Source organism: Magnolia sinica, chromosome 7, assembly GCF_029962835.1.
Source record: "Magnolia sinica isolate HGM2019 chromosome 7, MsV1, whole genome shotgun sequence".
Classification (NCBI taxonomy): Eukaryota; Viridiplantae; Streptophyta; class Magnoliopsida; order Magnoliales; family Magnoliaceae; genus Magnolia; species Magnolia sinica.
This window is the reverse complement of record NC_080579.1, coordinates 11,248,942-11,264,340: the sequence shown is the minus strand read 5'-3', so window position 1 is coordinate 11,264,340 and position 15,399 is coordinate 11,248,942. Positions and strand designations below refer to the sequence as shown.

Sequence of the window (15,399 nt, the reverse complement as noted above, 5' to 3'; positions counted from 1 at the left end):
TTAAATCTAAAATTTTCTTAATGAAATCATGTGGAAGTTTTCAGAATGCTGGAAGTGGGAACATGTGGTTCCATTGTGTTTCACGATAACTAAAAGTTGTCTTTTTTTCTTTTGGATATAAATTCATGTGGAACTTTTTTTTACAAGTTTGTAATCATCTCTTACCATAAGATTGATATTTGGAGCATATGTATCTATGGAATAACTTGGAACAGTGGATAATGGCTAAGATTTGTTTTGTAGGTTAGGCTGAGTTCTTCCCTTGAAGAATCTCCTAAACAACGGGTTTGTTTCCATTCCCTTGCAGCAGTTGAGTGCTTCACTCGCATAATCGCTAAGATTTCTTTTCTTTCTTCTTTGTATTTTTATTTTTATTTTTAAACTTTTGATGAGAAAGCTTTGGTCTATGGCTATGGATTATTGGAAGCCATAAGTTCTATGGCTACGGAGTAAACCCGTAACTATATCTTTAAAAAGCTATGGCTACGGTATCAATGATTATAACCGTAGCCATATTTAGCTACGAATTTTTTCCATAGCATTTGACTACTTTTCTGGTAATACAGCAAAAACTGACGATTTAGGGACGTCCAGCACAACCGCCAGTATAGGTCCCTGACCGCTGGCAAAGCTTTTACCGACGCAACCTTTACTGCGCTTACTTGACCACCGGAAAAGGCTTTAGTGGTGGTTCCGGTAGTATCAGGTTGATGATCATACAACTCCTATTGCTTGAATCCTTTGGGAGATGCAATTATAGCCATTTCAGATCTGAGCATACCATTTCCCGTAGGAAAATTCTGCAAATTCTATTCCTTTTGCATACACGGCCGGGTGAGTTTGATGACGTTCTAGATAGCAGCAACTCTTCTGATATGTCTGACCCTATGCAAGATATTAGTGTCCTATATAGTCATGTAAGGAGTCCGCCATCCCTGCAATCAAATGGATCTATGCCTATGAATGAGTGTCATAATATACTGGAGATTGCATTAGGAATGTCAATTAGGATGTCTAGAGAAAAGGGTTGTATCACCTGATAGTGGCTGGAAGTACAATACAACCAATCTCTCACACAGTCAGAAATTTTCTTGCATCCATTTTTGCTGTTGAAAATACCATATATTCAATAGAAAATGATTGTAAAAAAGGGCGGTAGGTTGATTGAACCTGCAGGTGGTGGTAGCTAGGTGATCCCTCATCTATGATAATAGCAAAAATCATTACTTATTGTCATTGTCCTCTTGATTAAACTGAATGGCATCCAAACACACCTTAAAAAATTGATTTTATTTGTTGTTATAGAGTTTTCTAGTTGAAGTAATTAGTATTGGATTAAAGTCAGGGGCTAGCCTCGTTTATTCCTCGTGCTTGCTGAGTGCATGCTCGAATTCTCCAAGCTAAGATGATTAATTCCATTTGGGTCTGTATTTGTTGCATGTTTAAGATATATATGGATTGCATCATATAATGAAAAGGGGAGAGTTATTTAATACTTTGGCATGCTTGATATACAGGTGGCAGCCATTAACTCAAATGAAATCGACTTAATTGTGGCACCGACCATTGCAAATAAATGTAATTTTTGGTTCAAGATACATGCAAACTGGGACCATAATTTGTACATTCAATCACCACACCGCAATTAACAGTGGTGATTGAATGTGATCAAGCTGATATTTGTGATTTAGTTCATGTACGTTTGCCCTTTTCTTTGAGTCACAACACAAATGTGTACACGTGCAGGCTATCCGCTAAACGCTTGAGGAAAGTGGATATACAACAATATACAAACCTTCAAATGCGAGTTCTCTTTATTCCACACAACAGCTAGATAACGTGCAGAGTAGTACCCGCTACACGCTTGGAGAACCTAGGTAGAAAACTAATATGCAAACCTTCACACACAATTATCTTTATTCCATACAATAGATAGACAACGTGCAGATCACCCACTAGGCCACATAGCCGCCCAGGAAAGATGCAGCCGCAGTATTGTCACCGTAGTTGACGTACGGGTGTTGATCGAACCCTAGAATGCCCAACACTGCCTTAGTATATGCAGCTACCTCCCAAATGTTGTACAGCGCATTGAGATGATTCCCTGCTACGGACGGATTCACTGCTTGGGGCGAGTTCAACAATGTCTGGATCGCATTGCTGAATGCGCTGATTGCCTTTGACTCATCGCCGTTTGGATACACTTCCACCGATTCCTCGTTCGCCTTCGAGCTGCTGAACAGGAACTTATTGTTGAGTGAGATGCCTGCTGCCAAGTTCTCAAAAACATTGTGAGACTGAAGTAAATTAGAGGGAATGGTTTTCCGGCGGAAGTTGGACCCGGGATCACGGACATTGGATTCAATCTGAACTTCATTGTGGAAGAGGCCGCCGCTGTATGACGAGTCGCATATGAAGGTGAAGAATGCCCCGTCCGGCAACAGATTGAGTTTAGGCAGGATGAAATCAACTGGAAGGGGATTCGGTTCATGTTAGTTGCAGTATTTTTACAAAAAGGGTATTTCAAACACGAGTGGTGTAACGTATGCACGGATCCAATCCTCTACAACACCTGTTGTACGTGTTGTGTTGTGAGTCTGGGATCTAAGTTAGAACGCGAGGTAAAAAATCAGCCCCATCCACAACTGAGGTGGGCGACCAACCATAGGTTTGCATGGAGCTCACCATGGTGTGTATATTGCATCCAACCCGTTCATCAGGCGGTGTGGCCCATCGTTGTTTTGTATCGGGGCTGCATTTTGGGATGTACGGTGAACATTAGAAGGCACACATTGATGGGGGTGGAGTGTAGGTCACACCCATAACAGAGCTCGTGTGTGCGCCACAACAGGTGTTGTAGGGCATGATCCAAAAAATGAAGCAGAACCAAACTCAGATGAACCATGGTGCAGGAAACAGTGTAGTTACTTTTTGCGGGCTAAAAAACGTTTTGGATCAAGATGATACTTGTGTGGTCTTTTCATCTAGGTCTTCGTGACCTTATCAATATGTTGGATGGAAAATAAACACTCCAGTGGAATCCATGAAGTTTTTAATGGTGTGGATTCAATCAAGACTGTTTCCTATGGTGTGGTCCGCCTAAGATATGGGTCAACTTCTTTTTTGGGATCATGTACTAAAGTGAGCTTTTAAAATGGTTGGACGGTGTGGACTTAACGTACATAAATCACTGTGAGCCCTATTGTCAGGGTCCCACCCACCCGGGTGGTTCCCACCCCTACTGGTGTACACGAACCGAGTTAGTTCGGTTAGCTCGCTCGATTCGACTTAGTTCAAAGTTGAGTTCGAGCCGAGTCGAGCTGATTTTTTGAGCTCAAAAAAATTTAGAACTGAGTTCGAGTTTGCCTAAGCTCGACTCGACTTGGATCAAACCTCAACTCGAATCAAACTAGTTTGGTGACTCAGTTACTTTGATATATGAAACAAATAACATTTTTTCTTGATTTTGATGTTGCCTATAAGGTGTTTGTTGAAATACTTGTAAACAGCTACTGTTGTTTTACATACAATGAGAAAAAAATTGAAAGTCCCCATGCAACATGTGTATGTGAAAATGTCGCAAAGGCTTGAACACGGCTCGAATTGGCCCGAGCTGCTGATCGAACTGAGCTGAGCTGGGCAGTCAGGCTTGAGGATTGAGCCAAGCAGAGTTCGAGCAGGGGTCAGCTAGTGGCCGAGCCAAGTCGAGCTAAGGCCAGCTCGACTCGGTGTACACCCCTAGTGGCCACGCCTGAGATTCTGCGCAATCACACATGTACTGTGAGCCCATTGTGTCAATGATACAGAACTCTAAACATGAAACGAGAGAAATCATTTATACACCATCGTTCTATGTATAGTCAATCGCCACCGTATATTCCCATAGAAAATATCACACCATCTTTTGTCCTTTGGGAATGGACGGTGGAACGCCGACTATGCATCCACTCTCAGAACATATCTCAAATTTCATTCATCCTAACCTGTAATGGGATGGAGATCGGAAGGAACGATCGCTGGAATGTCTGTGATCTTATTCTTAACCGTGTGTTTAACCACCGCCCCACCCCCACTGAAGTAGAATAACAATGTGTCTCCCGGCTTAGCTGCATCGATCAAGCTTTTAAGCTGATACATAATATTATAAGACGTGGGCTTCATCTCCGTCTCTTCGGTCAAGATCGTAATGTTCTTGTCCTGAAAGCCGAAGCGTTGACGGATCAGGGCCTGCACGGCATTCACGTCGTTAATGCACCCATGCAGCTTGTTTTCTACCGGTACCTTGTGGTTGTTGGTGTAGTTGCATCCCACCAACAGGGCCAATTTATTCGTAACCGCCATGATTTTCCTCACTTTGATAAAATGCACTGATCTAAAATCTAGTACACACCTTCTCCGGATCCATATCTCTAACAATATCAGCTTATATAGACCATTCTCATTGGTAAATTACTTAAATGCCTTCACCTGTCATCGACTCTATTGACATAGACACTTAAATGGAATCCAATTGACTGATGTAAACCATCATCCATTAGGTCTAATATACATTTCGTGTGCTACCAGGCAAATTTATATCAATTTGGCATTTACAACCCCATCATCATCACCCTTTAATATGGACGGTGCATAGGTCCAATCTACAATTTGATCAATTTATTTATTAGGGCCCACCATAGATTTCTTATCAACCTAAAGAGTCACTTTTCTTAGGCCATCCTAACCAATTCACATATGGCTTAGAAAAAGGACGGTTATAAAATAAGGAAAATGAACCGCGCTAGGGGGAAGGGATGGGCTGGTGTACCACACACCACCGACTTAGGTGGTGTGTTTACCTGTCGTGAGAAGCGTGCCTTGAACTCTGAGCTGTTCAACGGTTCAAAGGATACCAAAGTTATACAGCCAATTATCATGCATTTATTATATCTACACCGTTCACCCACGTGCGGAGATTATTTTAGAGCATTATCCAAAACATGAGTCATACCACTTAAATGGACCACACAACAAATAACAGCGGAGAGAATGATTCTCACCGTTAAAACATTCATAACGCGCACCATAATAGTTATTTTCTATCCAATCAGTTCAAAAGGTTACTCATACTTGGATGAACAGGAAAAACAAATTTTATAGATTCAAAACTTTTGTAGCCACCAAAAGGCTTTCAATGGTAGACATTCAATCCCCACTGATTTTTGTAGCGTGGTTCACTTGGTCTTTAAATCTGCGTTATTTTGGCTCAAGCCTTATAACGAACTCCCCAGATGTACGGACAGTTTTGATAAAATATATACCTGAGAGTGAGAACCACAGAACTTAGGGTGACCTCAACACAGCAGCTAGTTAGGTGGTGTGTGGTACACCGGGCAATCTGCTCCCGGCGCTATGGTAGATCTCACTGGTGCTTTTGGGCGCATAGGCATACGTAGACACGTGCTCTACACCAGAAGGTGCAAAAGAAATCTAAACATTATAGTGGGCCATGAAGATTTCAACAGTGGACGATATTATCACCTCTGCTTCCTTCCAGTGATGTGGTCCATTTGAGTCCTGGATCACCCTCATTTTTGAGCTTAAAATAACATGGAAAAATGGATGATAGGGGTGATAAAACCCATATATCATGGTGGCCCCACAGAGCCCCTTCCTTTTCCGTCCACACCAAGGTAGGATGCAATCCGCATCCATTCTTACTCTGTTATTAAATTTAACAATATTACTTAGTTGAGAGAGACAGCAGGATCTAAAAGTCTTGTGGTCCGACTCCACGTCTTCTTTATTAAAAACTGTTTTATTATGAAAACTGAATCCAGGTTTTTTTTTTTTTTTTTTTTTTTTTTAAATATATTTTTTATAATAAATTTATTCTCAAAATAATATTTATTATCTTTTTCTCTTTATAAAGTACTTCTAAATTTTTAATTTTAAGAAAACTAAAAATTGAATCATCCAATTATTTAAAGAAATATCTGATTTCTTTATCTTTTTTCTCTATAGATTTTTTTTTTTTGTTTATTTATTTATTTATTTAAGTTTGGAATCTTTTTTTTTTCCCATGTTAACTTATTTTAGAAATTAGATATATTATCATTTTATGTATTGAAATTATTTATAATTTTTTTATATTATCTTTTTTATGTATTGAAATTATTAATCATCCATCCAGTGGTCCATATCATCATCAAATATATATATATATATATATATATATATATATATATATATATATATATATATTTTAAAACCTGCAGATTTCATTATCTTCTCTATAGAAATTATTTTAAAATATGATTTGAAATATTAAAGTTTTTAATCATCTTAATAGTATTTTAAACATTAAAATTTGTTATTTTTATATTTATCAAATTATTTTAAAAAATAAAATAAAATTAAATCAACAACTTTTTTAGAAAAGCAAGTGAGAAAACTCTCTTCTTATCAACCAAGAGCCCAAAGAAATACAAAGGAACAACGAGGACTAGGGGCCCTAAATAAGGGCAACAAAATGGGTTCTTGTAATCAGGGCTAGTTGGGCCGACAGTGGGTCGACATGGCACTTGAGTAAGGGTTGCACCCGTTTGAGCGGTAGAGTAATGGCAAATGGTCAGGTCGCGGACTATCTGGTCTGCAAGAATGGCGGATATGAGAAGACTCGGGTGATGTAATAACACTTATTTTTTCATACTCACACAAATGTGTTAGTTCTTATATTTATAATTCCATATTTTAATATAATTAATTGATTAGTTTAATGGTTGAGACTCTTGTGGTTTTAAAATAAGTTGAAGGATTGATACCAGTGGTTGTAACTTCCTCTTCCTTATCCTTTCGGTACAGGAACCGTCCTCCCTTATTAAGAGAGGGGCGTGCTTCTCTATAGGGACTTCGAATAAGAAAATAAGAGAGAGGGTGGGTGCTAGTGAGAGAGAAAGAGAAGGCTCACAAAAATATCAGTGTTTTATTTTTATATTGTTATTATTTATTTTTTTATTATAATAGGATTTATGCATGGGGCCCACATGATGGTCGGTTCGAATTTATCATGGGACCAACCCATGCACACATGTAACATTGATGTGCACATATACAGTGCACTTTAGTGCACCTCACACATGTAAAACAAAAAAGAAGAAGCAAAACACCTATGTAACTATGTTGCAGAGGCTTCTTTTGTTTTTTACTTGAAAAATGTGTTGGGCTCACTGGTACATGTGGGGCTTGATTCGCACGGTTCATTGCTTTTTTAAGGTCGATATAAGGTAGACCTCAAAATATCAATCAAATTTGATGTGCAGGTGGGCCGTATCACATGAAACTGTATGTAATGTCCTGTAAAATTTAGTACGAAAACTGTAATATGTCCACGAGTAGAACCATCAAAAGTTGGTACTAACCCCACTAAATGCCCTAATTACACTAGCATTTGAAGGTTTAGGATAATTAAAGTTGAATACCCAGTTTCGTTAATCGTGAATGGGTAACGTCATGAACTTAACTAATCTCAATACTAACTATCACCTGCAAGAAATTTTGACGTGCAACTTATTCCAAAAATGCCCCGATTAATCGAAATATCTTTAGACCATATGTTCGTGGTCCGCTAGACATCCCTCGTATCGGGCTTGATGTCCATCGCGGATATTGGGCTGAGATAGTGTTTAGGATAACTCAACTTGGTCCCAAAGGTCGAGTGCATGGGAGTGTACGATTGCCTTAGGTGATAACCTAAAGTTAAGAGAAATGTTCACCATTCGTTCTTCGCTAAAGTTGTGACTTTTGGACCGTTTGATGGTGATCAACTTAGGAAACTAATCTAAATTATTACCCTACATACATTCATATAATTGTAACCTTGATCAATGCTTAGTTATTGTCGAACTGAATTGTACATTCCTCGTTAATTGGCATATCCAGTCGTCAGATGGTTGTATCCAAACATGAATCTCCTAGTGGGACAACTACCCCATGGCTTAAATTGGCACATAAACCTCTTGGTGGGTCCTAGTGGTTAAAAATGATATTCCATAGGGGTAATATAGCTAATAACTAGCCATTGGGGCCATTTGCACCAATTCTGGTACTATTGCCCGTATGAATTTTGTTCCCTAATTTTCAAAGAGAAAGAGAGAAAGAGGGGAAGAAGAAAAGTGAGAGAGAGAGAGAGAGAGAGAGAGAGAGGGTTTGACTTTCTCCTATTCAATTTACATGCTAGCCATTCTCGAATACTTCGTAGGAGCCTTTTTGCTGGCAATTTTAGGTAAGATTTGAGTCATACTTCCCAAGTTTAGATATTTTAAGATAAGTCGTCTCTCAAATCTTATGAAGGCTTATATGTATTTCAAAGTTTTAGTAATCTTTCCCTAAAACCTTAATCCTAGGAGCGTTCTAAGTCGAGCGAACCATCTCAAGGTGGGGACTATTACTCATAGGCTACATTTTATCAACACTTGAGGGTCTCGGTTAATGAACCCTTATTCTGAATAGGGTTTTTATCGCATAACATTGTTACATATTTATTTCTTCAAATCTTATTATTACTTTCTATCGATTATTTGCATCCTCAATGAAATGGCTGGATGAATAAGAATGTTGATTTTAGGGTTCGTGCTTAACTTTATGAGATTGCTTAAATGATTACCTAGTTATTAGCTTAATGAGTAGAACTGTCTTTGACGTGAAGTTAGCCGGCAAATTGTTCAAGTTAGGGGGTGACCCGTGTTAGGTCGGCCACCCAAGGCTTGTTTAATTGACCGAGGTTGAACGCGAACAACCAACGGTAGCTGGACTACGCAGGATTCTTTGCACCTAATGCCATTTACACTGGATTTCTCTCATGTCAATCAGATTGGCCTAATGCATGATTGATCATATTATATTCATAATGTATGATAACGTTTGATTGAATCTAGGATATCACCTATAACGCCCTAGGTTTTTGCCAACTTGAGATTTGGATGTCCTTGGACGTTACTTTTAATTTCTCAATTTGCGTGCATATTCGTGTGTGTATTCGCTCGTACTTGAAATCATCAGGAGTGATTTTGGGTCCACAAAAACCTCAATTTTATGAATGAAAAAAAAAGAGTCTAAAAGTCGAAGGTCGACCCCCAAAATTGAGGGTCAACCCTCATTTAGATAGTTAACTTTAAAAATATGTATCTTCTTCTTTACAACTCCAATTGAGGTGATTCAAAACTAAAAGGAAGCTTAATAATTCTAGTTTCATAAAAAAAAAATAATAATAAAAAGAATTTGATTTTAGGATATTTTAAAAATTATACAAAAAATCATAGGTTTTAGACAGCTGTTACTTTTAGAATTTTAATAAATTTTTTGGAAATAGAATGAAATTTGGTGGGGATAAATTAAATTTGATGATGAATTGCTATAAAAATTAAAAAATAATAATATAGTAACTAAAATTACCAGAAAAAATATAATCAATAGACCCATTGAAAATAAAAATTTCTTCAACTACATGTCGCTAATGGGCTGGACATATCTTTTTCATTTTATAGTTCTTATATTCGGTGTCTTCTTAGGAATTTATTCTAATCACAATAGAAATCATGAAATCATGCTATATGATTAAATTATGATTTTCTATTTTTAGTATATTATACTAATTCGGGTAGTTTCTAGTATAGTTGAATTAGGGTTCTTGATTAGGGTGATTAGACTTTAATCATCATTTCCTTTAATTACGAATAGTCCACGCTATGATTCCGATTGATGATTAATAACCGTCGAACTGACTTTTGATCATAACCATTGATTGATGATTCTGATATACAGGGCGATTAAAGTCTTGCATAAATTGTCACTTAGAAAAAAATCCTATGCAATAGATCGACTCGTACATCTTCCAGTTGGCCTCAAAAGGTATAAACTACCTCTCATAGTAAGTACATATCCATTATGACCATTTGCATTAAATCTGACACTATAAATACCCATTTATTTCACTACCCCTCTCCCCATATAAAATTACCCTAAAATATGAGAAAAAGAAGAAGAGAAGAGGGAAGAAATGGTAGAAATGGTGGGGTCCAGTGTCGGATCACACCGTCTAATCCCCGTGCTCGCTGGATCTTACAAGATCTCGCCTATACACACAGATTCACGTCTTCCATGGCCAAAATTCAATGATTTCGGGTTTGATTTGTCACCCCTTGCTAGGTAAGAGGTTCCCTTGTTACCCTTCTACCTATATCTTTAATTTCCTACATTTTTGAGCCACTAAGATTAGAAACCCTCTTTCATTTCATCATATCTTAAAAACCCTAACTATAGGTTAGTTTATGCTATGACTTAAGGTTTCAACAATTGAATAGGAACGACTCATACTATTGTGGAAGCCATATTTAGGTGTAGCCCTGTGTGAATACCGTGGTACGCCAATTCCGGACCCCCGACTCATCGAATCGAGTTGGGGTTTACTCAAACTGAGTTAGGTAAAACCCTTAACCCTTAATTAAAATATATTTAAAATATAATTCACACTACTAACGATGAAGTTACAAATGAATTAGGGTTTGGAGCAAAATTTCTAAATTTTTGACGCTAGAGCCGCATCCGAATCGAGGATTTTCAAATCTAAGGTGAAGATCTACCCTTAAACTTCTATCTAATATTTTAGAATAATAAAATGTGTTTGTTTGCTATTTGAAAAATATAACATGCTCAATGAAATGCTTGAATGATATTAAACTCTTAATATTAGAACTCTTTGATGTCGAATGCTAAAAAAATGTTAACATAATTGAATTGTGTTAATGTAAATTGAATTACATTGAATTGTACATGTATTTGATTGATATACTATGGTGACGTATTGAATTTTCTTGCGATCATGTTTATGTAATGGATAAATTTGAATTATTATAGTGATAGATTGAGCTTCGCAAATTATTTAAATATGTAGATAGCTCGCTTTAGGGAGGTTATCTTAGACTTATACAGCAGACTGAAGTTGAACACAAACAATCGACATTAGTTAGAACTACACGAGATGCTTGGTGATTGTATAACATTCAATAGAATATGTGATACCACCATTACCATTAAGTTAGTTTAATCATAATTATTAGTGCATTACGATCCCACAAAGACTCATGAGCCGATCATGGTAGCATGGGACACCATATTCGAGTTGTCGGCATATGCTTAGGTAACAAGCCTCCCCATAGTGACCAGTGAGTACTGATTAAGGTGATAGAATGTTATTTAAATAACCCCCGTCAAATTACCCAGCCAATAGTTCCATGTTAGAGTACTATTCAAACGACCAGGCATGAATGGAATTGGATGATGAGCCCTTTCCTCTGTATTGATTTAATTATCAGTGAAAATCCAGTACCTCTGAATTGATTGTTCATACTCGGTGTAGGGTAATGACTCGTACCATATTAGTGCTTTAGTTTGGATCAAGGGATACTTGGTGAAGAGTCGTCACGTGCCGCAATGAGCTATGTGAATCAATCCGAATAATGACTCATGATATAACAATGATATCTTATATTCACTAACCTGTTGGATGAACTGAGACTGATAATCACTTGGTTAATCATTCATATCATAGGATAAGTTGCTATTTAGCGTTGGAGTCACTTGTGATGGAGTGTTGGCATTTACAAAATAGGTGTTAAAGTCACTTGTGAGGGAGTGTTGGATTGTAAGGAGCATGCATCATTTCATCATAATATTAATATACCTACCAAGTAAATCAGAAAACTATTTGTTTGTTATGTTATCATTACTTGCACTTGGTTATGGTAATAATATATGTAACTTGCTTAGTATCTGTGCATTAAAGGTAACATACTTAAGTATATTACATGTATGAATATATATTTGTTATGAACCTTCTATTCACTAAAATGTCCCATGTAACATTCTTAGACATATTTCTTCACTATGTTGGCATTTGATGCCTCCTATTCGACATATGTAGATAACTCAGGAATAGGACCAGTCGGGGGTTACGCGGGGCACCTAGTAGATCTCTAGCTTCTTCTCACTTCGTAGTTGTTCTTCTATTCCTATTGCAATTATTATGATTCATATAATTCTCATATGAGTGGTTACCACTTTTAGAACTATAACTTTTGTGTCTTAGCCATATATTTCTAGATTTCGAAATCTCTAGCTCGCTTTGGTTTCGCTAAGTTGAAATGTGTTACTTTGATTACTTGTGTATGAAATAAATGTGAATCTGAATGAGGACACATGTATTTTATTAAGCTAACACCCTGTAACTTGGGATCGGAGTCTATGTACTCATGTGTCGATTTTTTGGGCGTTACTCCACCATTTCCCTTGAATAAATCTAATTATAATCATTAGTTTTATGATCTTACAAGACTCATGAACCTGGCATGGTGGTATGAGATACCGTGTTTGAGTTGTCGCCCTATGCTGGGGTGATGAGCCTCCCCATAGTGTCCATGATCAATGATGAAAATAATTTGTCTACTATGTGTGATTGATTAGGGCGGTGAATCCAAAACAGATCAAGGGACATGGCTGAGAAGCCGTTATGGCTACTCCAAGCCTAATGATCCAGTTGAGACTCATGATAAAATGATGGTACTCTAGCTTCCCCAATATGCTAATTGAATAGAATTTAATAAGTACATGGATAATCATACATGTCAATCACATTGGATTAAAATAGATTATTGCGATCAGAATTAAAGTCACATTATGAGAGAGTGTTGGCATTTGCAAAATAGGTGTTGAAGTTGCTTATAAGTGACTGTTGGATTACAAGGGTCATGCATCATTTATAACATTCGTACACCTAATAAGATTAGATATGAAGTGTTTGTTTACATGTTCTATTATTACCTATACTAATTGAGTTGATAACATGTGCAACTTAGAATTAATGAAACCACTGAGTTGATCACTCACTCCCACTTTAGGATGGCTTTTTAATACATTAACCAGACATTGTTGTAGATGCATGGGTTGTTGATGTGATTGCGTTAGAGGACACGTACATCGACTCAGAGGAGTTCTACTTCCAGTTATCTGACAGGCAGTTGTATTCGGTTCACTGCTCAGCCGGATTTGGCGGAATTCTTTTATATATATATATATATATATATAAATTATGATCATGACACATTTTTATTTATTTATTTTGGAACTGTATATTGGGTCCTTGTTGTGGACTCTCATACTCTGGATAGATGTACTTTGTTTATTTTAGTCTGTTGCTTGTTTTAGACACATTTAGATCAAAGTATATTTCATTATTTAACTTCGTTCTATAATTTTTTAGAAGGTTAAAAGTATAGTTAAATCATACTTCCACCAAGCAAAAGTGACATCTGGAATATTTAGGCTTGAGTTCGTTCTCGACTCCTGAAATTCGGGGGGTTATAAGTTGGTATTAGAGCATGAATTTATAATTAAACTAGACTGTGGGCTATGGACTTTCCATATTACATTCATTGACGTAGTTAGGACCTTGAAACTAGTGACATTGGACATTAGGAGTGAACTTCCGATTATTTGGTAAGTTTTGAACTCGAACTTAGAAATCAGAAACTCAAGAATGCCTTGGTTGGTTATTGTTGCATAATAGGGTTTTAGAGGACATGTAATGTTGACTTGGAATGAGTTGATTCGATAGGTTGTAGCCCTAAGAAGTTGATTTTCGGACTCGTTTTAAATATTGCTAAATAAGTTAATTGTAAGTGCTTATATGTTTAGTACACATAAGGTTGTCAAATTTCGTAAGACAAAAGATACACAGTGATATCAGTTAGATCGCAAGTATGGTCAATCACAACTACACTTCACACTACAAGAAATTCCACTTTTAGCGACGAAAATTTTCGTCGCTAAATTTGTCTCTAAAACACCGGCGTAAAAGGGTTTTATCGACGAAAAATTTAAATTGTCGCCAAAGGTAATCTTTTTAGCGACGAAAATTTTCGTCGCTAAAAAAACTTCACAAGACTTTTAGCAGCGAAAATTTTCGCTGCCAAAAATATACATTCCACTTTTAGCGACAAAAATTTTCGTCGCTAAAAGAACTTCATAAGACTTTTAGCAGCGAAAATTTTCGTTGCCAAACATATACGTTCCACTTTTAGTGACGAAACATTTCGTCGCTAAAAAAATTTTATAAGGCTTTTAGTAGCGAAAATTTTCGCTGCCAAAAATATAAGTTCCACTTTTAGCGACGAAAATTTTCGTCGCTAAAAAAACTTTCCAAGACTTTTAGCAGCGAAAATTTTCGCTGTTAAAAATATTCGGTCCACTTTTAGCGATGAAAACTTTCGTCGCTAAAAAAACTTTATAAGACTTTTAGCAGTGAAAATTTTCGCTACTAAAAATATTCGTTCCACTTTTAGCAGCGAAAATTTCCGTTGTTAAAAAACTTTACAAGACTTATAGCAGCGAAAATTTTCACTGCTAAAAAATATTCGTTCAACTTTTAGTAATGAAAATGTTCGTCACTAAAAAGAAGTTGTTAGACTTTTAGCAACAAAAGATTTCGTTGTGAAAAATATTTACAAAACTTTTGCCTACGAAAAATTTCGTAGCTAAAAGTCTCTTTTTTTTAAAAAAATATACCGGCACAAAATTTCACAAAAAAATGTTTTTCCTGATATACACCTGTTATAATATATGTCATCATATTTTTCCTGATATACACCTGTTATATAGTATATTTCATCATATTCACATTCACATTCACATCCATATAAACCCAAACTAGTAAATCCATCCAAACATAAAAGTACATTCATCCAAACACAAACAATCTTATCCACATCACATTCATTCACGCATAAATACATATAAGTTCGTTTATCCATCGGTTGATGTCTATGAAACAAGTGTTCCTCCCGACTCCTATGTCATTTTGGATCAAGCCCTTCATCATGGGAATGTCTATGAAACAAGGAAATTGATCGGCTCCTATGTCAATGAAACTAGGAAATTTTCATAAGACAACTACTTGACTGGCTATGCTTGGGACGAAAGGATAGAATTAAAAATGAGATCATTAGAACAACATAAGAATAATTCCAATAAGAAATTAAATGATCAAGAGCAGGTTGAGGTGATCGGTCATGTGCAACAAAGACTAGAGAGCTCCAGCAAGGAACAATGATAGGAGTTGAAAGGCCTCAAAAAGAATATGACAGGAAGACCTAAAAAGGTCTTGGATCAAGGTGGTAAGGAAGTATATGAAGGCTTGTTCAGTTGCATAGCATAGAGCCTTATGATTGATTGGTGAAACAAGATTCACAAAGCTGACCCAAAATACCTGAGGGAAGGCTATGATGATGACGATGATACACACGAGGTCTCATGTGCAACTAGTTGGACTATTGGTTATTGACCAACTAGCACATGAGATTCAATGTT

General features: G+C 36.8%; 1 protein-coding gene across 1 annotated transcript; it reads right to left on the bottom strand.

Annotated features, from left to right (window-relative positions):
* Positions 1–1,787: 1,787 nt before the first annotated feature.
* Positions 1,788–4,406, bottom strand: LOC131251968 (metacaspase-9-like). Its single transcript, XM_058252944.1, has 2 exons — positions 3,984–4,406; positions 1,788–2,470 (listed from the first exon to the last, which is right to left on the bottom strand). Exons 1-2 carry the CDS (start codon positions 4,339–4,341, stop codon positions 1,956–1,958), a joined length of 873 nt encoding a protein of 290 aa, XP_058108927.1. The 5' UTR covers positions 4,342–4,406; the 3' UTR covers positions 1,788–1,955.
* Between the last annotated feature and the right edge of the window lie 10,993 nt (positions 4,407–15,399).

Bases quoted from the DNA above. Each gene is read 5' to 3' on its own strand.
- LOC131251968 (XM_058252944.1), bottom strand. From the start codon at position 4,341: ATGGCGGTTACGAATAAATTGGCCCTGTTGGTGGGATGCAACTACACC. The intron at 2,471-3,983 runs GTTAGGATGAAT...ATCCCCTTCCAG, and splicing joins CGATCTCCATCCCATTACAG to TTGATTTCATCCTGCCTAAA.